Source organism: Coloeus monedula (genome assembly GCF_965178545.1).
Source record: "Coloeus monedula genome assembly, chromosome: 19".
Taxonomy (NCBI): domain Eukaryota; kingdom Metazoa; phylum Chordata; class Aves; order Passeriformes; family Corvidae; genus Coloeus; species Coloeus monedula.
In genome coordinates this window covers 9,860,832-9,886,149 of record NC_138799.1, presented here as the reverse complement: position 1 = coordinate 9,886,149, position 25,318 = coordinate 9,860,832, and the positions used below count along the sequence as shown (strand labels likewise).

General features: G+C 44.8%; 1 protein-coding gene across 2 annotated transcripts; it reads right to left on the bottom strand.

Moving 5' to 3' along the window:
• Positions 1-854: 854 nt before the first annotated feature.
• PRKAR1A (protein kinase cAMP-dependent type I regulatory subunit alpha) lies at positions 855-17,463 on the bottom strand. Of its 2 annotated transcripts, XM_082294132.1 has the most exons (12): positions 17,378-17,460; positions 16,383-16,446; positions 14,304-14,482; positions 8,978-9,151; positions 8,261-8,352; positions 8,003-8,064; positions 7,456-7,502; positions 6,765-6,923; positions 6,265-6,325; positions 5,878-5,999; positions 5,214-5,295; positions 855-3,408 (listed from the first exon to the last, which is right to left on the bottom strand). In XM_082294132.1, the coding sequence occupies exons 3-12, from the start codon at positions 14,478-14,480 to the stop codon at positions 3,236-3,238; spliced, it is 1,149 nt and encodes a 382-aa protein (XP_082150258.1). In that variant the 5' UTR covers positions 14,481-14,482; positions 16,383-16,446; positions 17,378-17,460; the 3' UTR covers positions 855-3,235. The 2 variants fall into 2 exon arrangements, with proteins under 2 accessions (XP_082150258.1, XP_082150257.1); XM_082294131.1 differs by lacking the exon at positions 16,383-16,446 and having other exon boundaries at positions 17,378-17,463.
• Positions 17,464-25,318: the final 7,855 nt, after the last annotated feature.

Genomic DNA, 25,318 nt, shown 5'->3' with positions numbered 1-25,318 from the left:
ACCCAGAATTAATTCCATCGTTTGTCATGGAATGGTGACCGTTTGCTGCTTCACCAGGAAGCACATGGCAACAGAAGATAAGCTTAATTTAAAGTTGTAGTTATAGAGTATATACTTCCAGTTATGAGGCTGGAAGTGGAGGGTTTAAAGTTTCACTTTAGGTAATAAAATTCTGGTTTCAGCCTGGTTTTTTCAGTAGGGGAGGACTGGGAAAGGGAGGGCAGGGTGAAGGAAACAAACCCACGGATATTTAAATGGCTGGTCCAGTAACAAAGTTCTTATTTTTGTTCTCCTTTACATGATAGATCCATTTTTATTGTACCTTCAAAGCTGGGTGATTCAGCTTTCTTGGAGCTGGATGTAAAACACATCCAAGTCTGAGCTGCTTCAGGTCACTCTTCAAATTTTTTTCCTACTTCATCACAGTTGAAAACCCCCCTTTTCCATTTCCCACAACAACTTATTCATGATTATCCATCACATGTTCAAAACCTTCTTTAAAGGGGTTGCAGAGATGGGAGCAGCCGACTTGGAAGGGCTCCTGAGCTCCAAGAATCATGGCTGAGCTGGGAATTACCAACTTGGAGAGATCAAAGCAGCACAAGTTGCCAGGAGCCAAAGAGGACACAGGCACCTTCTTGCTGCCAGAGCTCCAGAGGAATTCCCAGGCTGGCACATGGAGACAAGCTCTCCCCAGGCTCCAGGGGGAAGCCAGGACCTGAACTCACCCCTCTGGAGTTTACACCAGGATAATCCATTAAGCTGCTTATTTTCTGCTGCCTCATTCATAACAAACCCTCTAAAGCCAAAGGAAAACACAAGGCAGGGGTGGGGAATAAAATAAAAGAGGCTGATTGCATTTAAGAATTTAAATCATTTTATTGCTTTACCTGCCATTAGGACAATCTATAACAAAAGGAATATAATATAATATATTAGCACATACAGTAAATCAGATTTATAGAGTCAGGTAACAATACAAAAATGGTCCTCTGGTTGACTATAGCTTCCTAGGGCAATAGACTTCATCAATTTGCTGAAGATAGACTAGCAAAAAATTACTTCTAAAGCCCTGAATGTTAGCTAAGGCAAAACTATGCCAATTGTGGTTTTCAAACATATTGAAATTGCACACAAAGGTAAAGCTATAACTGTGTTTAATATTTAACTCAGACTTAGCTGATTTATCTTAAAATCTTGTAGGTAAAACTACAAAAGGGAGTAAACAGCAAGCTAAAAAGATGCAGTAGTGAAACTTGATTAGAAAGCCTTATATAAAAAAAATGTGCATTTTTTTTTTTGTGGAGCTCTAACTGGTTTACACAGTTTTTGGTGCTTTAATGTAACACAAAGAACACATATGAAAAAAAAAACCTGCAGAGTTAAAACTTAAGAAAAAAGTTTTACCAAAAAAAGGAAAAAAGGAAAAAAAAAAAAAAAAAAGAACCAAAAAAAGGTAGCATTTGCTTATTCCTTAAGAACTCTGGCAGAAATCCTCCATTCAACATCTCCTCAATAGAGAACTCAAACCACAAGCATTTCAATCCCCTTCTTGGGATTTCAGTTTCAGAAATACCCTGAAACCTTTTGTAAGGGCTGGATACCTTCAGTATTATTCTGCATCAATTAGCAGACTCTTCCTGATTCTCTCCATGCCTGGGAAAACGTTGGATTTGAATCCACACCACCTCAGAAAGGAAATAAAACAAGGGCTCCATCATTAAAGTAGTTGCACAACAAATGCCAAACTGCTTGCTGTCACTCCCAAATACAAACCTATGCTACTTGATATAAATTACAGTTTAAAGGAAACCTTAAAAATTGCCTACAATTATTGAACCGTGGAATTCAGTAAAAACTTTTGGGAAGTCTTGGTGAGCACAGAGTAATGGAACACAAAGCTGGGAAATACTGAAATACATTTAAGACTCCGCAACAGATTGGACTTGGAAAAAAAAGAGTGAGGATGAAATGAGTGTGGTGGAAATTCCATAAGCAAGAAAAGAGAATGCACCTTTTGGCTTTGAACTAGATTTATAGTGAACCATTTTTTAAATGATGAACTGACAGCTCTAAAACCTTAAAAGCAACTGAGTGTTGCAGGAAAGTTCAAACAAACATTCAGTTTTTCTGCCTCACATTCTCTACCAAGAATAATGGAGCTCTACAGACCAGCAATCTTGTCACCTGCAACTGATGCTGGCCAAAACACTCAGCATTTATTTTCCCTGGTAACAAAGGGTCATTTGAACTGATGGTGATTTTTTAAAAGTCAACTGAGGATTAACAAAACAATTCACAGGGAAAATCAAATGTTTGCTTTCGGCTTCTACACCAATCTAAGCACTCGAACAGTACTAACAGCTGGACAGCTGCACCGTTCTTACACCAATCTAGTACATAGAGACCAAAGTCAGGCATTTAATGTAGCATTTGGTTCTTGCCACCTGGAACAGGAAGAGTTTTAAATGGCAAATCTATGGCTGGAGAAAGAACAAGTGAAAAAGATCAGTTGCGGCAAGTCAGCAAATGGATCAACAACTGCAGTAGTTCACCAGAACTATTAACCTGGAAAGCTTTTGATTTACACTTGACAAGAACAGAACTAAGCAATCTTAAACCAGCAGACACAGGAACAATTATACTGGTAAATTCCAACTGTGGCTTTCTTAGCAGCTGATGCCTCACGATTGAACCCAGGATTACAGTACCCAGAAAATGAAAAAGAAACCCAGAAAACCCCAAGCCCCAAGAAGCTCAATTACAAGGGTAGCTCTCATGTGAAAAGAAATACAGCAGGTGATGACCACAGCCTTAAAATCTGCCCAACAATTTGAGAAACACCTTTAAAAGAACTTTTTCCCCCCCCTTTACTGTCACCTCCTTACTCTATGGCAATGGTGTGGTGCCAGGAGGTCTCTCCCTCGCTGAAGCAAGGCTGCACTGGCCTGAGTTGGACACTGGTGCACAGAGAGAAGCAAACGTCTCCATTGAACTTTTTCTATTAATTTAATGGGACAGAGAGCACAGAAATAATATGCTCTAAATTAATGACAGTGCCATGATAAGCAGTTTATTTTTTTTTTCCTTTTTTTTTCTTTTTTTTTTTTCTTTTTTTTTTTTTTTTGTTTTTAACCAGACAGGAAGCTGCAAATGCCAGTGGTGATGTGGCTCTGCACGAGGGAAAGAAAGCAGTCTGCATTCGTGAAGCATAGCTTGGACAGGGAGGAAGGTTTCAGACAGACAGTGATACAAAACTGTTGTACTGCTGGATGTTCCTCTTGAGGATATCCGAGCAGGGACCCAGCACACGCTCGAACCGGGGCCGGTCCAGCTTCACACATTTCAAGGGGCCACGAGCCACGACGGTGGCAGCACGAGGACGGTTCATCAGCAGAGCAATCTCACCTGGGACAGCACAAAGAGGGAACAGAGTTACCAATCAGCAGGCAAAGAGGCAAAGAAGTGACCTTACTCCATTTCAAATCACAGAGAAGGTAATTCAGGCTTTAGCACTGCTCAGGACAAGTACCTGGTAGTTATGTTAGAAGCACAGTGAAGGCAGTTTAAAACCAACAGCCTACTTGATGATTGTGCTATTAAAAAGCCCGTCCACATTCAAGTCCCTCTGAAAAAAAAAGCCTAAAAGATTTTCAGTACTGTGTCTGTTTGACAAAAGGTCATGTTTCAATTTTCCATGTAATTTTCCTAGCCAACAAGTAGTTATTTTTCTAATAGTACTGCTCAATTCTGGTATTTCTAGGAAACTCAGGACAACAAGAGCATGGTTCTGAAGTACACAAACAAATAAAACATTCATGCACCAGAGAGAAGCCTTTGACCCACTGCTGGCCAGAACAGAGACTCTGTCACGGGGCTGTGGAAAATGAGCATTTTGAAGTCCCACTGGATCCCCATTTCTTAAGTTATGCACAAACATGCCAAAAGCTTTGTTTCAACTGCTGAGCAACATATTTGGAAATGAAGTTTTCAACAAGCCCCTTTTATCAGGAACAGAAACAACCCCTAACATTCCTGCAACAAGCATGGAAGAAAACACAGCAGCAACTTTTGGGTTTCGTTTGCTTGGTTTTGGACTTGAGCTCTCTCCATGTTCAGGACTGAGGAAAGAACTCACTGTTCCTTGGAGAACACTTCTGCCTGCATTATCAGAAGGGATGTTCAAAAGAAATGAGAAAAGCTTCTCCTCTGTGCCCAATTAAAACTCCCAAACTCAGTCACCTCCAAAAGAGAAGCTTGCAAAAGAATGAGGAGCTTGTAAGGGAGAGCTAAACCCCTCAAGGAAAGGTCTGCAATACCTGAACACAATGACTGTGATAATATTTCCTTTTAGAGTGGGAAACTCAAGAGAACACAGAGGGAAATATAAGAAAATATGAAATGACACAGATAGAATGAAGTCTAATCCTAGATCCTGAGCTAAGCAGACCTTTGGGTAGAGCCCATGCACTTGAGTCCATCACAGGTCAGGCCTTGCAACAGAGGATCTGCTGCTTACATCATCTACAGAGCTGAAAACCTGGACAACCAAAAGGTTTTAGCAAGAGGAAAGAGAGGAACTACCTAAAACATGAGGAAAACATTCGGGGTTTTGAGAGGGAGAGGGCTGTATTTAACCATTAAACAGCAGGTTCTGACCAGGTTCCTTTCTGACCTGGAGAACAGAAGGCCAAGGAAGGAATTTTCTTATCTGACTGCTGTCTTCAGCTGTGTAATGAGTGACTACAAAGACAAACCCAGGCTGCACAGTGAAAGACAGAGAGTAAGCAACAGGCTGCAGAACAGGAAATTCTTGTCAGGCATGAAGTAAAAAACCACTCCAACAAGGCTGGTTAGAAAGAGAAAGAACCTGCCCAGAGAGGCTGTCGGATCTCCATCCCTGGAGACACAAGAAATTCAACTGGACACAGCCCTGAGGAATATGATGTCATTTCAAATTTAGCTCTGCTCAGGGCAGGGAGGTCAGGCCAAATCATCACCAGGCCTCTTCTACATTACAGCAGTGTGGAACAATCATATTTCTGTGTGCACACCTGAGTGCCAAGTGACTCTGATACTCACCCAACACTGAGAGCAACCGCATGAGCCCAAAACAGTAATTAAGCAAATCCATCTCATCTCTACCATTGACACAGCACAGACAAAATGGTGACAGTGGTGTCTGTAGCCACAGCTGTCACAATATAACTCACCAAAGTAATCAGAAGGTCCCAGTCTGCCCACTTCAACAAATTCCTCATTTTCTGACCGACGCTGTAACACTGCAGCTGTGCCCTTCAATAAATCACAGCAGTCAAACAACTGGAATTGCCACATCACTCCAAACACTGAATTTCACACAGAATCAGCTGCTTTGCAGAAATAACTGTTCTGAGGTCTCAGTTAAAAAAACATCACAGTCCCTGCACAGTTCACCTAACTACTGTGTAAGAACAACTGCTCCTCTCCTCTCTAAGCATAAAACATCTTGAACATTTACATATCCATAGTGTCTTCTTCCTGGTTTTCCTCATAACGGCAGGAATATTATGTTATGACTAGCAAAAAATCCACAAAAAACACAAACCACCAGACAGAAGACAATGACACCACTAGTAAGGCATTACCAGCTATCTAGAACAGGTCCTCTGAAAAAGATAAACTGCTTTCAGTCAGAAACTTGTCAGTTTTTTCCTGAAGTACCATTTGTGAAAACAGCAAAATTAAATCCAAGCTACTGCATGCCCAGCAAGATGATATTTCTTTAGGGATTCTCTGGAAGTACATTCTTATGTTTTGTTCTTCTCCAAGTGCCTGCTTAGGGACACAATAAAAAAAAAAGCCAAGTTCTGAGCTTTTAATTTTTTAATTACTTACCTCTAAGATAATGAAGAACTCATCTCCAGGCTCTCCCTGGACCACAATCTTCTGCCCATCCTCAAACTGTACCGGTTCCAAGGCATCAGCCACAGTGAGACGCTCCCACTTGTCCAGAGATTCTACAGAGTTAAGAGTTCATTAACTGGAGTGTCTTCTCAAGGCACAAATTACACCTTTTGCTCTGTATTTATACAGAGGTCAGTGTATTTCTGGCTGCATTTATGCATCAGTGATCAAGACCTGAATTAGAGTTATTCTGGATTGATGCAGAGAAGCAGTTGTGATGAATTATCACAACAGCCTGTAATCATCATAATGCTGGGCAACAGCTTCATTACAATGTGGCAATTGATTCCACTCCAGAACAAAAATCTTCTCACTTACCCAATATAGATACTTTACTAAGGAATTTCTCATACATATTTCTCTTTCTCAAAGTATTTCCCTACAAAAAAAAAAAAAAAAAGAAAGCACACAAAGTAAGTTTTCTTTCTACTCCAAATAAAACTCAAGACACAAACAAATTTAACCAGACACACTGTGTTCTGTCTCACAGACCCCAAACCCACAAGACGAAATGTTTTGAAATTGAGTTCTCTCAGTAATATTCCAGTTGAGCAACATTCCTAAAGTACTCAGCATTTACTGCAGCCTTGTTACACTCTCAGTTCAGTTTAATACTGGTATTGTTTTGCTCAGTAATGCAAGATTCCCCCTTGCCCTGTGCCTGAGAGATGCACGTTGAGTAATCAGCTTTCTGATTACAGAAGAGACAGCAGGATTTGGAATAAATAACTCCAGCAAAGGACAGGCACAGGCAGAAGGTCAGATACACAGGATACATAAACCCCAAAGCACAATTCCAGGTCATGAGGGATACTTGCCATCAGGATCCTTCTGTAGCTGTCCCTGTCAATGCCCCACAACTTGACGTTCGTCTTGGCTTTGACGGTGGCAGCTCGGGGGGTGCCGTAGATGAGGGCGAGCTCTCCAAAGCTCCCCCCCTCACCCACACTGGTTGCCCACTCACTGTTCACGTAAACCTGCAAGGCAGAGCGTGGTCAGACACAGCTCAGCTTCCTGCTGCTCTCCATTCCTTTGGGAGTAAAAGGAAATTCTCACATCTGTACAGAGTTGATCACTTCAGGGTTTTATCAACGCTTCAACCCCAGCACAATTTGTGCTTTAATTGACAAAGGGATTCTCCTCTACACCACAGGCACACACTCTGCACCCACAGACTCCTGAGAAATAACATCTCAGCAAGGTCTGTGTCATAAAGAGCTATGAATTAGCTGGGCTGGAAAATAAAGTCTGGTTGCTCCTAAAGCCTGTTCCACACCTCAACTCCACCCTGCGCTCATAAAACATCTGTATTGTGTCCAAATAATTCGTTTTGAAACTCACTCTGTGCAGCCAGACTGAGGCATTAAGGAGCAAAACAAAATTCTATAAGTAAGAACTTAAAATGAGAAAAGCAACTAAAGGCAAGGTCTGTAGAAGAGGCCTACAAATATCAGAGTATTCTTCTGCTAGGAATGAATGTATCATCAATAAACTACCAGGAATGCTTACATCCATTTCTCCTTGATCAACAACATAGAAGTTATCACCTTCATCACCTAAAGAAGAGAAGAAAAAAAATTATTATACACAAACTTGAATATATTAAGAAAGAACTGGCATCTCTGCCAACTTTGATGTTTAGACTCCAATAAGGCTGACAAATTTTTGCAGTTTGCAGGGTGAAATGTCTCATTTTGCTGATTTCACACTCCTCTCAGCCCCGTGAAAGGGGACATCTACTGGTATCCAGGAGATCAGCAGCAATTCCAGGATTACTGGAAAGGCGAACCAGATCTATAAATCGACATAACATTTCTACAGAGCCATCAAAGGACAATATTCCCAACAGATAATCTATTCAAGGAAGCCACATCTTCCTCCAGTGGCTCCCACTCCTCTCTTCAGTGTGAGCTGTGCTTCAGGGAACACAACAAGAATTGTCTGGCTGCAGTGACCCCGCTTTTATATTAAAAAATAAACACAAACTACCAAGAGCACTAGACCAGAGCCTGCTCCCCACCTCCAGTGATTCCCCAGTGCACACACTGTCACTTGCCTTGCTGGATGACAGTCTCTCCTGCGATGTAAGTGACGGGGAACATCGCATCGAAGATGTCACTGAAGGAGAGGACACCAAAATCAGACAAAAGCCTGCACAACTTTACACATCAGTATCCCCAACCCACCAAGGCTGCTCCTGGAGCTCTGTGTGGTTCCACTGACCACTGCAGAGTCACTGCAGATTTGTGACACGTTTAGCTCTTCTGAACTCTGCCCATCCACAAACCTTAACCCCACAAAGATTTGCTCCTACCTCCTTTCATTATCATCAAGATGGGTAAACAGCACATTCTTCTCAATAGCTTTTGCCAAAGCAGCCATGGTTTTATAATCTTTTGGAATAACCTAGGAGAGAATCGGAGAAAGCAAATGGATAATTTTTCTCATTAAAAACATCTGCATTTCCCATGGTAAATAAACAACTTAAATTGCTACAAAACACTGGCTGAGTTTTTCCATTTTCTTTCAAGCACTATAAATACAACCCCAAATATAGTTAATGTTTACAGACAGTTTGAACACAAGGAAAATACAATCTTGTATTTTATGCAACTGAAAAGCACCATTCCATGCTCAGTTTTTTTTTTTTTTTTTTGCAAGACGACAAATACCTGTTCAACCTGTATTTTCCTGGGAACAGCAGCAAGTCTGCTCTGCCATTAGGCCAAATGTTGTTGCAGCTGCCAAACAACTGGAAGCACATTATATATAACATATCTAAATATATGCACATCTAAATACACATGACTTCAAAGGGAACAGGTCTAAGTAATGCATGAATGGTTTAATTGCATGATAGGTTATTCTGTCCTCCGGTTAAACAGCCACACACAGCTCTGCTTTTCCCAGCAATTATGACATAACAGGCTCCAGGAGCCTGGTGTTATTCAATACTCTGGACAGAAGGCGGGTTTAGATAAACTCCTGGATTGTGGATGTAATTTTTAGCAATGTTAAAGAGTCAGAGCACCTTTCTAACATAAGAGGCAGCATCCTCTTCTGTGTAGACTTCTGCACTGATGGCCCCACGTCGTGATCGATATTTAACCACAGGGTTGAGGGGAGGAGGAGGGGAGATCTCATCCTCCCGGGAGTCGGAGCGAGAACCAGACTTCAGCTGATTCAACAACTGCTTTGTTTCCTCCTAAACAGGAAGGAAGACATGTTTGTGTCACATAATCCAAAGGAGAAAAAAAAGCAGCCATATATCATGTTCCAGCCCAGCCTGCCAACACCAGGGAGCTTCCTGTGTACCATTATTCCCATATGAAGGCAAACAGGAGACTGCAGCATCCAAGATCAAAGGCCTTTCAAAACACATGGTAGATGTGCCTTTCATTCCTACCAGTCACATCACAATGGTGTTTATCTTATCGAGTTATTCTCCATTTATTAAACTATTAGTGTGAACGATTCCACTTTCTGCCAGTGTATTCAGCAGGTGATGAAGGCATTCCCCAAATGCTGAAGGCACTTCCCCAGCTGCAAACCCCCCATTTCCTCCCCTCAGCTGCACGGTGTTAAAGCCTTTTTGGAGTTGAAAGACAGAGGAGCAATTCCTCAGAAATCCATGTTACATGAGAAGCTTTTGAAAGAGGTTGAGTCATGGACCAACTTGATACTGATTAACCAACATTTATTTTAGGAGAAAGAAACATGAACACTGCTTTCAAAAGAGCTGGAGGAAGGATGCTGGAGGCCAAAGTGGGATTTTTTTATGCAAACCACATGCAAACCTTGCACAAGGTTACACGTTTTCCTTATATCCCTCAGTTACCTCTTGTGTTGTAGTGATACTGTAGAAGACCAGGGTACTTACAATAAAACAAATTCTAATTAACTTGACACACAGAAACTTGAATTCTTCATAAGATTCACCTCAATCAACTAAAATCAGATTAAAAACAAACCAGTCAACCCTGGAGTCAGAGCATGGACATCATAACAGGTCAAATGACTTTCCCAGTGTAAGGAAACAGGGGTTTGGGACATTTTGTAAAAGAACAAGGACTCATCTGTTCTCCCAGAGCTCCAGCCCTTGTAAAAGCTGGGTTAGTCCCAGTGTCCTTGATCCCAGCTGGGCAGCGAGGCTCTGGATAACAGCACCGGCCTGAGGAAAGGGCCATGGGATAACCATTCCTGGCAGTTTACATTCCCCCTCTCCCAGAGCCAAGGAGCTCCACCGCCTCACATTTCACTTCCTGCTCTTTGCCCATTGATAAAATGGTGCTACATTTCCCAGCCATGGGAGCAAAATGTATTTAAAACTCAATTCTGTCATCTGATTTTAGAGGAACAAGTCTCAACAGAGATGAAATTTAAAATAGCCTGAGCAGTAATAAGTGTTTGGTGTAAACTGCCTCACCATCAACCACAGAACATGTTTGTTCACATACAAAATACTTAACCCATTAAAAAAGACACTTTTTTAAATACATGAACACCAGCTGCTGGGCTTTTTCCAGTATCACATAAAATATTAAATATTGTGATCAGAGATTGAAGCACTTCAGCAGCATTTAGTGAGGGAGCTGTTATCAAAACACTCTTCAAGAGACTCCTCAGGGCAATGCCCTACCCAGGGAGAAGGAAACTGCATTAACACAAAAAAATACAACTGGTAACTCCTGTCTGAATCAAAATTTAATATTAACTTTTTTTTTAGTATAGTAAGGTAGGGATGGACACAGAAATAAGTTACAGGTGGGTAAGATAATGTATAAACTTAAAATATGCCAGTTATTCTAAATAGCCCATACACACGCTCACCAAGAAGATTCTCCCTGAATGAGACAAATCATAGAATAGAACCATAGAATGAGGTTTAAAAAGACCTCCAAGATCATCAGCTCCAACCACCACTGTGTCAGCTAAACTATAAGTCTCCAGATATTCATACTACACACTGCCAGACAACCCTGTGCCATGGAATGACATCCTACAATCTCAGTTTTCATCTTTCTAATAGATACCTTTTATAATTTCTGATACTAAACCACAATTATTACACCAACAGATCAGAGAAAAATTACAGTAGGGCCTGAAGAAATAGAGGCAGTTGTTGTTCTCAGTTACCTTTGGATTTAGCCAGTGTTTATGAGAAAAAGGTGTTTGTCCAAGTCTGGAAGCTCCTCACCACTAAACATATATTGGATAAAGACACTCAGTTTGCTCTGTACTCATCAATATAACCATTCCCAGGATTTGAGAAAGATTTAGGAATAAAGTTCATCTATTTATTACATCCAAGTGTTGATCCTGATCTTTCAGCTGATGAGGCAGTTCACAGTTTTCAGTGTCAGACACTAACTGTAAGCCTTACTTTTTTCCTGACAAATAACAGATGTTTATTAAGTCCATTTAGATTATTACAAGTAATACTGAAGTGGTGACACTTCACATACTCATAGTTAAGTTTATCAGCTACTGAAGAAAATCTTCACAATTTCAGAATTGTACACTGTAAAACCTGCTAATTGTCATTGCACCAGACACAAGTCTCAACTTCTTCTGGGTAATTAGTATTTCATTTATATCATATTTTTAAACCCCCAAACACTCAGGAGCTATAAAAGCTTTTTTTTTTTTAAAGCTCTGCCATAAACTCACAATTGCACAGTATAGCCTTCTAAACTAGCTTGTTCTGCAAAAGAAACACTCAGAAAAATGAGAAAATATTCAGCTATTCAGGTATCTGAGCAGGGCAGGTTGTGGGGAACAGGGACAGTGACTACATGCCCATCACACTTCCTAATTCCAGCTTTCTATAAAGCCCAATGTGCACATAACTGCATCACACACAATATTTCAACCATGCACTTATTCCAGAGGACAGTCATGTCCAACAGCCAGGATTCATCTAGCAGGCTGCAATAATGATATCTACATTAAATGTTCCATGCATTACACAGCCCAGCCCTGCACTGGAGAGCTATTACATCTTTAGCAGGTATTGGTATTACCAGACATGTTTGTACAGCAAAGAGAACAGAGGCCTTAGCACATCACAAAGAGATACAATAAAACCATTTATACAATCAATGTGTAGTAATTAGATTCATCTAACAGCTTTCATAACCCAGAAGAGGACATTTGAATTCCTATAGTAGCTGTAACCATCTCAGAGGCAGCAATTTTAATGTTTCTGAACAGAGATTCTAAAGCATGTTTAAATTTCTCCAACATATTTTAATAACATGCCAGTGAATCAGCTCTGTTTGTGTGCAGTGGAAGAGATGACTTGTCAAGAGAATGAGAGAGAAAATAGCAACCTCAATTCAGTTTCCAATGGTGTTCCTTCAAAAAATCCATCTTAAAAAAAATACTGGATGATACTGAGGTTGAGATAGTTGAGATAATTTTCAAAGAGATGAAAATTCAGAAAGCACATTGAAAAGTTGCTCTGCTTTATTACAGATGAAAAAGACAGGATTTTGGGAGGTGAAGCAGATTGAGTTTCAGGCATTTCTGCTGTAGCAGAGCTGAGGACTGGCTTGGAGCTGGTTAATAATAGTACTGAGCATTTGTGCTCTCCAGACACAGATGTCAGGAGTTTCCTGCCCAGCACAGGATGTTCACTGCTCTGTTACCTGATAGCTGTGGAGGTACCACATTACCTGCATCAACTCAGCCCAGCCCAGGCTGAGTGGGGAAGCCACCCAGAGGAAGCTGCAGCAAGTTTTAAATCCTAGGAGGCAAGAAAAAAATGCTCCAGTTTCACTTGTAGCTACAGCTGCACTAGAGGGCATTTGGAACCCATGAGAAAAGACCCTGACCAAAATTGTGAGAGCATTTTAAGGGGAAAAAACATTACCTAACCAGTTTTATTTTCAGCTTCAGTGTAGGCTGACCGAGTACACAGAGAGCCAATGTGCACCAGAATAAAACCATCAACTTATTCAATTCCAACATTCATGTCATTAAATTCAGAGCTGGACTTGTGGTCTTGCTAAAAAACAAATTAAGTTCCTAAATACTGCATGTTGACCATAAATCCACTGCACAAAAGCACCTAAATAATCCCATTTTATATCCCCACATATGGATTGGTTTAGGATTTATTCTAAGCACACTAATGCCATTTACTTGGTAAAATTTTGTCTATAGACACCCATGGTGGTGTTTTAAAAATTCCCAACCCAGCAGCACTTCAAAACGCAAGAATCCCAGGAGGGGAAGGAGGCATTGTAAAGGGCACAGACAAAGGATTTTTAAGAACCCCATTATTCACTGGTTTGTTGCTGATACTCACACATGCCCCTCAAAAATAGTCAGAGCTCTTCATTTCATAAGCAAAATGTTCCCCAAATACATTATGAGCTACAGCAGGTAGTCTGCACCCCTTGGTCATTCTCTAGTATTTATCCTGAACACTTCCATTAAAATACAATTTCCACCAGACATATTTATGACCTCCAGTGTTAATTTCCTTCTTCTTTACATCAGCAATTAGTAAGTCACTAGAACAAAAAAATAAGATCAATATCTAACTGGGCTATACAAGTACTGAGAGCAGCACCTGCAAACAACTGCTGCACAAGGTCACAGCTGCATTATTTACTAATTCCATGTTCTGAGTACAGTTGTATCCAACCTTTCCTCTGCACAAGCCTTTAATCTTCCCATTTCCACTGCAACTTCTCTTCCTACCTGCTTAGATATCAATATACAAAATTGACAGGTCAAAAGAGTGTGAAATCACTGTTTCAACGCGAATGCTTTCCATTCCCGAGATCCCAGAATGCTTCCAACAACAACAAAAACACCAAAGGCACCTCAGGACAAACACAAGAAGACAGAAACACTGAACTCCCAAGAGAAGGCAGAAACAGGCTCATTCTTGCAGAGACCTGGAATGCAAATACTTCCATTTGAGTTCAACCAGGCCTAGGATAATACCACTGGCACCACTTCTGTGCTCTACCCAAATTACTGGAAATCAATATAAGAATCCAAATGCTACCACCAGCATCCCGCCAAGGTCAAACTGCACAGTTTTCCAGCTCCAGACACACCCATGAATGCTGTGTATCAACTTCCATGAGTAAGCACTGGATTGGGATCACATCTACATCCCAGCTGGGTAAGTCTCCTTGTCAACTTATGCTCTGCCCTACATGCTTTGGTATGACAGAGGTGCACAAACTACTGGGAAACAGGATCTGTTCTCCAAAAGCGCCACTTCCAATCTCAAACAGCCAACACAGACACTGGTCAAATCTGCAGCTCAGCCCCTAAATCACAAAGATACATTTAAATTTGTTCCACTCTCCTTCCCTCCCATTCTATATTTTTACCTTCTCCAATCTTTCAAAGTACTCTCTGATGAATCCCATGGGTCTTTCAGGTCTGACTGTGCATAACTGTACAATGCAATCCTTCAGCAGCTGCTGGATGTTGTGTTTCTGGATGTAAAGTTCACATTCCCGAAGGCTCCGCTCCTCCTCGCTGCTGCTGCTGCTGGAAGCTGCCATTGCTGAAGGGAAGAGAAGGAGAAGGTTAAATAACTACTGGAAACAAAGATGCCGCTGCCTAAAACAAAATTATGCTGCATTATCTTACTGATACCACAGCAAAAATCCACCTTTACCTACCAGAGCAGTAACTACACTGAAGAAAATACTGTGAACTTATTTAGCACCTGGAAAGAAATCAAAAATCAAAACTCTAGGGGCTCTACAGCCACAGGCAGAAAAGGAAAAGCATTTGGTTGAGCTGAAAAAGCTTCAACAATTCAAGCCCTGTGAGCACTCCAAGCCAGAGGAGATTCCACCTGAACTTCCTGCTGCTTAAACTGAGCATTTTGTAGGACTGAAGGCTCACATCAGGAGCTGTGTGGTCTGTGTGGGGTCATGGGGATGGACGATGGCCAGGAGAGAGGTGGGTGGAAGCTGGAAATGTGAGAGACCAAGCATGACCAGTATTCGGAAGTGAGACATGTTCAGGTTGAAGCCAAAGCCGGTTCTTCAAATGTCAAGGCAGAGTCTGCTAAAGGAAGTTATGGATTACAGGCATCACTCCTAAAAACTCCTGTGTAATTTAAACCTGCTCATACCTCATCGCTTATTTCACAGATACACTGCAATTCCAAAAATACCTCTTCAGCTGTAAATAACAAAGAATACAGCTTTAAACATCTGTTATGATGCCAGGTTTTCAAAAGACTTCATCAGCTCAGCTGTGACCTTTTAAAAATGTTCTTAAACAGTTTTTTCCCCCCCTTTCAGGTTTGTATTGGGTTTGCATAGCCAGATTTGGGGAGCTATAGGGAGGCTTCTGTGAGAACCTGCTGCGAGCTGGAGCTCATGTGAGACAGCTCCATGATGAAACTGCCACTGGCCAAGGCTGAGCCCATCAGGGACAGTGGCAGAGCCTTTGGGATAATGTATTTAAGGAGGGAGGAGAAATGGCTACTTCAGCCAGAGAGAGGAGTGGGAATATACACGAAAAACAGCCCTGTAGCCCCCAAGGTCAGTGCAAGAGGTGCTCCAGGCCCTGAAACATGGACTGCCTGGCAGCCTGCGATATAGCCCATGGTGAGGCAACTCTGCCGTGCAGCCAAGCGAGGTCCATGGGGAAACAAAGATCCACCCACAGCCCCTGGAGATCCATGGGGGAGAAGAAATCCCCCTACACCCTCTGGAGGACCCCGCACTGGAGCAAGGGAATGCACAGAGTGTGACCCCATGGGAATCCCGTGCTGCAGTGGTTTTCCGTCAGGACTTGTGACCATGGAAGGGAAATGAGGCTGAAGCAGTGCATGAAGAGCTGCAGCCTGCAGGAAGGATTCATGCTGGAGAAGTCCACAGAGGACTGTCTCCCATGGGGAAGGTGTGAAGAGTCCTCCCCTGAGCAGGATAGAGCAGCAGAGACAACGTGTGATGAACTGACTGCAATTCCCATCCTCTGGGGTGGGGGGTGGGGTAGAGAAAATTAGGAGTAAAGTTAAGGCTGGAAAGAAGGGAGAGGGCCAGAATGATGTTTGTAAGATTTGGCTTTATTTCTCATTATCCTGCTCAAATTTAATTAGTTTAATTTATTACCAATTTCCCTGAGTCAAGTCTGTTTTGCCCATGATCACAAGTGGTGAGTGATCTCTCCCTCATCTCAGTCCAGGAGCCTTTCCTTATATTTTCCTTCCTGTTGCTGAGTTGAGGAGGGGAGTGATGGAGCAGTTTTGGTGGGTGCTTAGCATCTAGCCTGGCTCAGCCCACCACAAGGTTAAAAAACCATTTTAAAATATATTTTTTACATATAAACGTATACAGACACACATTTCATGTCATTTTTTGCATAAGAAAATTACCATTGTGAGAGTTACAGAAACAGGAAATAATTTCTCAGGGCATTTTTGGATGAAATATAAAGGAAGTTACCTGGTACAGGGAGTGTGGCAACAGCTTATTAATATGCAGTAAGATATGTTGATCCCGGGATCAGCTTTTGAAAGGGAAAAAACGGATTCAGTCACAATAATTTTGAGAAATGACAAGTCACTGAAGTCACATCCTGGGCACAGAGACAACATAACAGTGTGCCCCTCCGAATTCTGCTGCTGGAGATTACAGAAGGCTTCGAGTTAATATGGAATTACCAACACTTCAAACAGGTTTCGTTCTTGTCACACTTAATCCCTGCCCAAGCACACACACACGTGTATTGTGCGTTGCATAAACACAAAGCGTGGCCTTCCCACGGGCTGAAAAAGCGCCGAGAAGTTCTCCAGTTACTCCCTTTTGTTTTGCCAGCCCGCACGGTGAAGGTCAGCGCTAATTAAACACCCCGGAGAACCCCGGGGACTCCGTGACCGCCCGCAAATTACGCTCCGTGAGCAAACACGGGCACGGGACACGCGAGAAGGGCAAGACCGGTGCAGGAAATGCGGTATCGCTGACAAAACGAAAACTCCTCTTATTTCTACGAGGCATTTTTTCTGCACATTGCCAAAGCTCCCCCGAGCCCCCCAAGGCGTGGCTGCCCCGCCCAGCCCAGGCCGCCCCTCACGCAGCGCGGGGCTGCCGCCGCTTTAGACTCGCGGCCACCGGAGAGGCACCGACCCGGTACCCCCGGGACGGGGAACAGAGAACCGAGGGGACACAACCGGCCCCAAAGGCCCGGAAGCGCCGCCGGGCGCGGCCCCACATCCCGCGGGGGCCGCTCGGACACTGGCCCGAGCAGGCGCCGCTGCCTCCGCAGCGGCCCCGGAGCCGCGGCCCCGGCCCCGGCCCCGCTCCCTCGGCCGGGCCGGGCCGGACCGGCCCCGCCCCAAGGCCGCAGCCTCCCGCTCCGCGCCCACCCCGCCCGGTTCTCGTCGCCCCCGGCCCCGCTGCCGCCCCGGGGCCGCCCGGCCGCCGCCCCCCGCCCCGCTCACCTGCGGCGGCTCCACCGGGACCCCCCGCCCGTCCCGGCCCGGCCGCGGCCTCCTGCAGCGGCGGCACCGGAAACCGACCGGCCGGACGGGCCCCGCCCGCCGTGACGTCAATGCGCCTCGCTCTCGCCCGGGCTCGTCGCTGCGGCAACCTTAAAGGGGCAACAGGGGACGCGGCGCGGACACGGCCGAGAGAGCAGCGCGGCAGGAGCCTGCGGCTTTAAGGCGCGCGGGGCTGGCGGGAACGGGGTGGGGGCGCTCGCTAAGGGGCGCGGGATCCCCTGAGGGGAGCGGGAATGGCGAGAGGAGTGGGACACCCCGAGGGGAGCGGGAATGGCGAGAGGAGTGGGACACCCCGAGGGGAGCGGGAATGGCGAGAGGAGTGGGACACCCCGAGGGGAGCGGGAATGGCGAGAGGAGTGGGACACCCCGAGGGGAGCGGGAATGGCGAGAGGAGTGGGACACCCCGAGAGGAGTGGGACACCCCGAAACGCTGGGGGGAACGGGACCCGCCGAGTCATCAATTCCGCACCAACACGGCCGCGGGTGCTGGTGAACCCCGGCCTGGAAAGGACCCGGTTAGGAGATCGGAGATCGGTGTAGATGGAGGGAAATAAGCGATATTCAAGTCTGGCGAAGATTTCGCTATAATCGATCTAAATTTGCGTGGGGAATTATTTCATGTGTCTTTATGTCTGAGATGAGCCCTTTGACTCCCTTCACTTTGTCTGACTGTCAAAGCTGTAAGAAATCACTTTAAAAGTCACCGAATATCCGGGCTATGCTGGCAGGGGCAGAGCCCACCTGGGCTCGGGAAGGAGAAATGATCCCTAGAAATGAACCCGGAATTGTGCATTTGCTGATCTTGCAACGCAGAACGTAACTCAGCTTTTTAATGTTACATCATTTCAACCAACACTCACCTGTGCATAACTCACATGGGAAAATCACGTAATGTACGATGAAAATTACTCTCAATGGCAAGAGTTTAATGTACATTTTGATGTAAGAAGATAGTGGTGTTTCTGCAGTGACACACAAGCCAGCAGGAACTACCTGCTGTGGGGTTTCTTGTTTGTTAGCTTTTACATTAAAGAAATAAAGAGTAGTGGCTTGGGTGTAGATCTTGGACCTGCATTTCTGACAGACCCCATCCAGCCCCTGAACTCACATTCCTCAAATGTTTGGTAACTTCTGTCTGATCCGGGCTAATTAGAAGCCAGGGTCCAGGATTTTCTGGCATTAAGCCCAAAGCTGGTATTTTTACAAAAAATATAAGTAATAGCCATTAATATTTGTGAAACACTGTCAAAAGTACAGCATCAGAATACCAAATTACTTGCTCACCTGGTTATAGTTCCTTCTGTAACTCAAAACTACTGGAAATTTCTGAACACCACAAAAAGTCGTCTGCGTTCCCACCTACACATTTATTTTTTGGCTTTTTACCTTCCCTTTTTTCTTTATGAGCTGCCTGCTAATGTCACATCTCACTCCTCCTTGTTTGGACAAGTCCCGGTGCTGTTTTGGGGTAGATCCCATCTGGAACAAAGCTTGGCCCCGTGTGTAAAACCTGTTCTGCAACGTTCTCTCTCTCAGGGAAACAAGTATTCCGTTGTACAGCGTTGATGCAATCCCTGCCGGACTCCTGGAGCCAGGAGAGCAAGGAAGGGAACAGAAGCAGCTTTCAGGAGGAGCCTTGTGATGCCAATCCAGGGTCACTGGACTTCTGTGAAGTCCCGTGAGTCAGCACTGGTTGATCTTTCAAGCTTAAATCACACTTCCATAAGCTGATGCTCCTACGTCCCCATGTGTTAATTCTCACACCGCCAAAGACGTAAGGGAAATTAAAAGCAAACAAAGCCCTCTTCCACTTGGTCTGGTCTGAATTATAGTCAGATCCTGGTCTTAACCATCTAATTAAACATTCCTGAGTAAATAACTCGCATTACCGTCAGCGCTATTCCCGCAACTTTCATTTCAAACAACTTTACGCATCGGTTTCTCATGGAGCAATCTGCTGCCCAGGGCTGTGGCTGCTGGAGACCAGAGGAGAGCTCAGGGGGAAAGTGTGTGTGAGCCAAGGTGGGAAATAAGAGCACAGACGTCACCTACCCCTGCTGTGTGCGTGGAACAGAAAGAGCTGCTTGAAAGGTACGTCAGTGACAGCCAAATTAACAGTGCCTGTGGGGAGCCGGGGTGCTGCACAGGGGCTGGAGTGCCAGGGCTTCTACTGAAGGTACCACCCAACTTAGGACCATGTTCTGTGAGGTGCCAGCATCCTGGAGCAGCCTCGGGTTGAAACCAAATGAATCAAACGAGTGGCAGATTGAAGCAGCCAATGGTTATGTCACACACACAGAGTTTTAGGTGTTAAATCATGCCATGCCCATCACCCTTGAGGTACAAATGGGGTTTCAAAGAGGCACAGCACAACCTGGAACACTCCCGATCAGTGTGGCTGCAGTGTGTGCACTGTCTTGGGGTGGGGTGAGTGGGGAATGAAGACATTTTAGTGGTACACAAATATTTAATCTACAAACAGAAGCTGCCATTAGCCCAAACAGCCCCAAAATCCACATCAGAAAACCAGTGGAATTAAAACCTGTGAGCTCACTGCGGACCGTGACATGTCAGAGGTAGAGTTCACGCTGTGTCCTTTAGGCTTGGCTCCTTGTGTTTTATTTAAGCTTTAACTAGCACTGAAAATAAACCTCTCTTGCTGCTGCATACCTTGGCTCACTGCACCATACAGTGATTCATAGGAAGATCCATAGATTAGAAACCAAAACACACAAAAATGTATTCTCATTTAACAGTAGATTATTTGAGGACTTCTGGGTCCCTGGCCAAGCTCTGGAGTTGACTGTAGGAGCTTGACAGCTTTCAGTGTGACACTCCAGTGTACCTGCATGCAGGCACAGAAGGACACTTGTCACCCAGCAATGCACAGTGTCTGCCAGGGAGTCTGAGCCTCTGGATGAGTTTCACAGTGTAAAATCTGTGATTTTGCCACATGAAAGCTGATAAAAAAAACAGAGCAAGGAATTGATATGATCCAAAAACGGTCTGGAAGACAGCACTTGAACTTCCTGCTCTGACCCCACCATGACTCATGGGCTACAAACCCCTGCGGACCCGGAGAGGTGGCATATGGAGGCTTTGGTCTGGCTGCACATCAGCTGTGTGCCATGGTCCCCAGTGCAGAACCAGTTTGCTATGGGCAGTTCCCAAACCATTTCCATATGTTACTTTGAAGAAGAAAATGACTGGTAAGATTCAAAACAGAGGAACCAAGAGCCAAGAAAAAAATGCCCCGAAGTGCCCAGATCTAACAGATAGACCAGTCAGGGAGTCCATGTCCATCTGCCAGACATGCCTGCTGCAGCACAGCCCTTCAGACTCCCAGCGTGGTTCCCAGCTGGAAGGCTCCCAACACCCAAGGGGCAACACTGGGAACATTTTACCTCCTGAGTCAGTGCTAAAGAGCTCAGCGTGAGGGAAGCTGTGATTATCAGAGCTATGTCACACAGCTCTCCTGTGTTGGCTTAACCGCAGGCTCCATGGCATTTTGAAAAAGCCAGGATACCCTGGTTAAATTCTGACACTGATAATGGTGCTCTTCCTGCCACCCAGCCAGGTTGAACTTGAACTCAGCGTTCTCTTTTCTGACCTAGGGAGTTCTGTCCGAGATCAGTGATTAACCTCTACCTCAACTGCAGGGCAAGAAGCCTCTAAGCACCCTCCTGAAAATGTTTATTGGCAACTCCTTGCTCAGGTGTCTGTGCACAAGCACTTCAAGGACTTTCCCTCTCCTCAACTCCAGGTGAGGACAGGGATTAAAGCAGTGGGAAACAGTTCCAGGGCAGGGTTAGGCTGCCCCACAAGAACTGGGAGATAGAAAACAGCACCTGAAGTGGGGCAAAAAAAGCCCCTGCAAGGCTCATGTCTCCAGAGAGAAGGAAGGTGATGGGAGAGCAGCAGGTCTGTGCCTCCTGCAGTTTAGATGTGAACAAGGCTTTGTTCTGCATCATTAACTTTATACAACCTCTGGGCAGCCTCAGCAGTTCATGAACTGGCCAAGCATCTGCAAATGTGATTCTTGACTTTGAGATCTCTCTGACGCAAACCAAATTAAAGAGCATTGAGATAGTGTGCAGCTACTGCCGACTTCTTTTCCGGGAATGCCTGTGAAATACTCCCAGTGTTTCTTTTGTAACAGAATGTAAATACCCCCACTGAAAAGAATCCTCAGTTCTTGAGCTTTTCACATAGTCTGGGGAGAGTATCATCTGAGACACAGTTCTCCTGCAAGATAAATGAGCACATAAAAGCATTCAAAACAGTCAATTTGCGTATGTGTTTTTCTCTGAAAGCAGGTGGCAAAGTAAACACATTGGTCAGATCCACTCTCCTTGGTCTGGACTGACATCCAAACAATGTCTGGACCGACATCTAACAAACTGGCTAGATCAAGCCATTTCTGAGGCAAGTTGCTGCCTCCCTCCCCCCAAGATAATAGAGCATTTTCCCAGATGGAAGGAACCCACTTGAAAAACAAAAGGTCTTTGAAATGTCAGCTCAGGCTTGCTTGGCCCGCACTGTGTGCCCACAGGAAAACGATAGAGCCTTTTTTCATTCTCCAGCTGTAACACTTACATCTGAAGCAGCAAGATGATTAAGAGATACAGCTCTAGTTTCGTGCTCTCCTACTGATTTCCAGCCTCTCCTGTGGAAGTCATTTAGCCTCGCTCCATCTCCAGCACAATGAGGATAAAAGCACTTTCTGGGCTGAGGGTAAATCCAAGCTCATGAGAGGTTTGCATGCTCCAGTAATGGGGATCAGTAATTGAACTGCTTGAACAAGCTTCCAGCCAGTCACAGGAGAACTGATCCAGTGTGGCTGGTGAAAGAAGTCAGGAAGCTGCATGGACATGGATGGAGGCTCCCTGGGCTCTGTGGGCACCACAGTGCTGTCGACAGTGTAGGTGCTGCCCTGCATTCTCTGTCTGAACTCTGCCATTAATGCATTTATTACACCAACGTTTTGTGCCACTTCTCCTCCAAACCCCTCCTTGTCTCCTCTAGCATGAAAGAGCAGAAAAACCCCCAGGTCATAAATCTTCTGTGCTAAGAGCTTGGGCAGTGAGCCTGCCTCTCCCAAAGTTCTCTCTCACAGCTGCTGCCTGCTCTGGTCGCACCAGGCTGTGTGGGAAGCTGACGTTCCTCTGGTTTTCGGGACCTCCACGTGTTCCCAGTCTCCCTCTCACAATGCAACTTGTTCTGATCTCTCACGTCAGAACATTTTTTGATCTTTAGATAATTACAGAAGAATTACAATTAGTGCTGTATCCAAGAGTTAAAGAGAAGGCAAAAGTTTCTCTTTCCCCATTCCAATTTTGACCCCTTTGCTCTCTGTGGTACAAGCCTTATGATTCTCAGCTGAAAACACTCCAAGACTTTAAAGAGTCCAGTGTGCACCCCAAAGAGACAGGAAGATGAGCCACCCTTGGCCTGTGTTGCTCCTGTGAGCAGTGTCAGGCCTCCAGTGAGATAATCCATGACCAGGGCAAGTGTGATGTCCTAATGCTACTTAGGGAAACGGAGTATTTGCCAGAGCGAGGACAAGATAAGGAGCATTAATCCAACTTACAAGGAAATGCAACATCCAGTTGCGAGCTCTCCCCTGACCTCATCACAGCACGTCTGCAAGGGCTGCTTCCAAGCACAGTTCCCTCCCTGGCAGGATCTGGGACAGGGTCAGCACCTGAAACCGAAAAGGAGCAAGTACCAAAAGCAAAGCTCACAAAGCCTTGGTGACATCCAGCCTGGCTGTGGAGTCTGCCATGACTGCTCCTGTCCTTCCCTTGTCCTGGCTGATGCCAGTGCCGGCACACAGCTCTCAGGGTCTCTCTCCATGAATCTTTCCCAATTTCTGTACCCTAAACAGAGGGCAATGAGACTTCCATGTGCACATGGCACACACACCTCCACCGTGTTCTCCTTCCCCTCCCCACATCACGTTAGAATCTGTCCAGACAATTTAGCAAGACAAGCCAGTCTGCTGGTGTCACAAATGTGTTCTGTCCATTTTTACTTTCCCACATTTTTATATTTGATACAGGAAGCATGATATATTAAAAAAAAAAAAAGAGAGAGAAAAAAAGGGTTGGAAATTATGACTTCTGTAGTACCTACATCTTGTTACCAGGATTCTTCCAAACTCAGAATGGCCTCTGACAATCAATGCAGCTCTCTGCTTTCTTCTTTTTTCCATGGCCTAAGAGGAAAAATCTCCTTATCAGCCCTGACAGAAACCACAAGTAACTCATCAGAGCACGAGGAGAGTGCAGGTATAAAATGCACTTTCCCTTCTCCAGCATTCTATTATATTAGCAGGGCTGTTCGACTCTCTCTGACATCAGTGCTTCTTCCTGCTGGTGCAGGTAATCCATTGGATAATCCACAGAGCAGGATTTAGCAAGCCCGGTGCGGAGGCACGGCTGTGTGTGATGTGATGCTGGCCCGGCACAAGGCTGTGTGCAGCCTGCTGGGGGCACCAGATGGCAGCATTTATTCTGTCTGAGATCCTAAACCAGCCGGCACCGGCACTTCAGTGCTCGACACTTCATGTATTAAAGCCCCTAAAGGTCGGGCTGCAGCCCCTTCTTGCTCCTCCACCTGCACGATACACTCGGGAAGGGTAACAAAAAAGAGCAAAGCAGTGTCTGTGCTACCTCTTCCACAGGAAAAAGTGGTTTCCTTGCTCTGAGGAACACTTGCTCTCCTTACTACACATTCACCTTTTCCCTTTTTCTCCCTGCCTATTCTTCTGCAAGGCTCAACAGGTTTCTGGTTATCAGGAATTCCGGTGAAGGATATAAAGATGTTTAACAGATTTAGCTCTGCCAAGAACTCTTTTTTTCCTCCTGTAGCAGATTTAAAATACCAGACCTATCAGTGGAGCAGGCTTTTATCTGAGAGGGAAGAATTTAGCTGGAATTTAAACTCTGAGCCAGGGAAAAGCCTAAAAGCTCTCAAAAATTATGGAACTCTTCCCACGTGGAATGGCAGCATGCAGGATGCCATGGCTGGGAGAGGCTCTTCTGGGCACAGCACTGGTTTCCCAGCTTCTTCACCTCTGTTTCCTCTTTAAGGCTTCAGTACAAACACCCAGGGTGGAGATCACAAACCAACATCCCTCACACCATGTTTTCTGCACTGGAAAACATTTAAGATCAAATGGTCACACTCTGGACTGGGTTTAGAGTTAATGACTGAGTTGAGGTTGTTACTGTCAATAGTTACTGCAGTCACAGGATTGTCAGGAAAGGGAAGCAAATTCCTGATATATTCTTCCCAGCAAGCACACGCATCAGCACAAGGACTGTCCTTCTGGTGTCTGGCAGGGCTCTCTGCTGTCCTTGCCAGACCATTTTCCCCAGGTGTGACATATACTCATATCCCAAGAAATACCTTGGGATTTAACTACTACCCTAATTACCACCTCCCTCCAAAGCTGTGTTCCTGAAAAATCACTTTGGCTATTTCTTTATGTTTGAGACACCTCATTTCTTTACCAGAAAGACTCACAGTTTCCACACAGAGCACCTCAGCTTCTATTTCACAGCCAGCACCCAACTGCTGCAATGTTCCAGAGCACAGATCCTGAGACTTCCAAGGGCTCTGTGCGGCTGGGCTTCACCAACACACAGCAGCTTTTCCAGCCTGAGGAGCAGCTTGCCCTGATCTTACATCCATCGTGGTGATATGGCTGGACTCAACCTGCTCCAAAGGCCACCAGCGCTTTTCACGCTGTAGCAGAGGACAAGTTTCTCCCACCTCTACTGATTAAACAGCCATTGCAGGCAGTGAGCTCAAAGGAGGATTGACCAACATGGTTGCATCTGTCAAGCTGCAAAAACAATTGTGTTACCCAAGTCT

Bases quoted from the DNA above. Each gene is read 5' to 3' on its own strand.
- PRKAR1A (XM_082294131.1), bottom strand. From the start codon at position 14,480: ATGGCAGCTTCCAGCAGCAGCAGCAGCGAGGAGGAGCGGAGCCTTCGG. The intron at 6,000-6,264 runs GTAAGTGAGAAG...TTAACTCTGTAG, and splicing joins TAGTAAAGTATCTATATTGG to AATCTCTGGACAAGTGGGAG. The intron at 3,409-5,213 runs GTGAGTTATATT...GTGCTGTCCCAG, and splicing joins GGGACCTTCTGATTACTTTG to GTGAGATTGCTCTGCTGATG.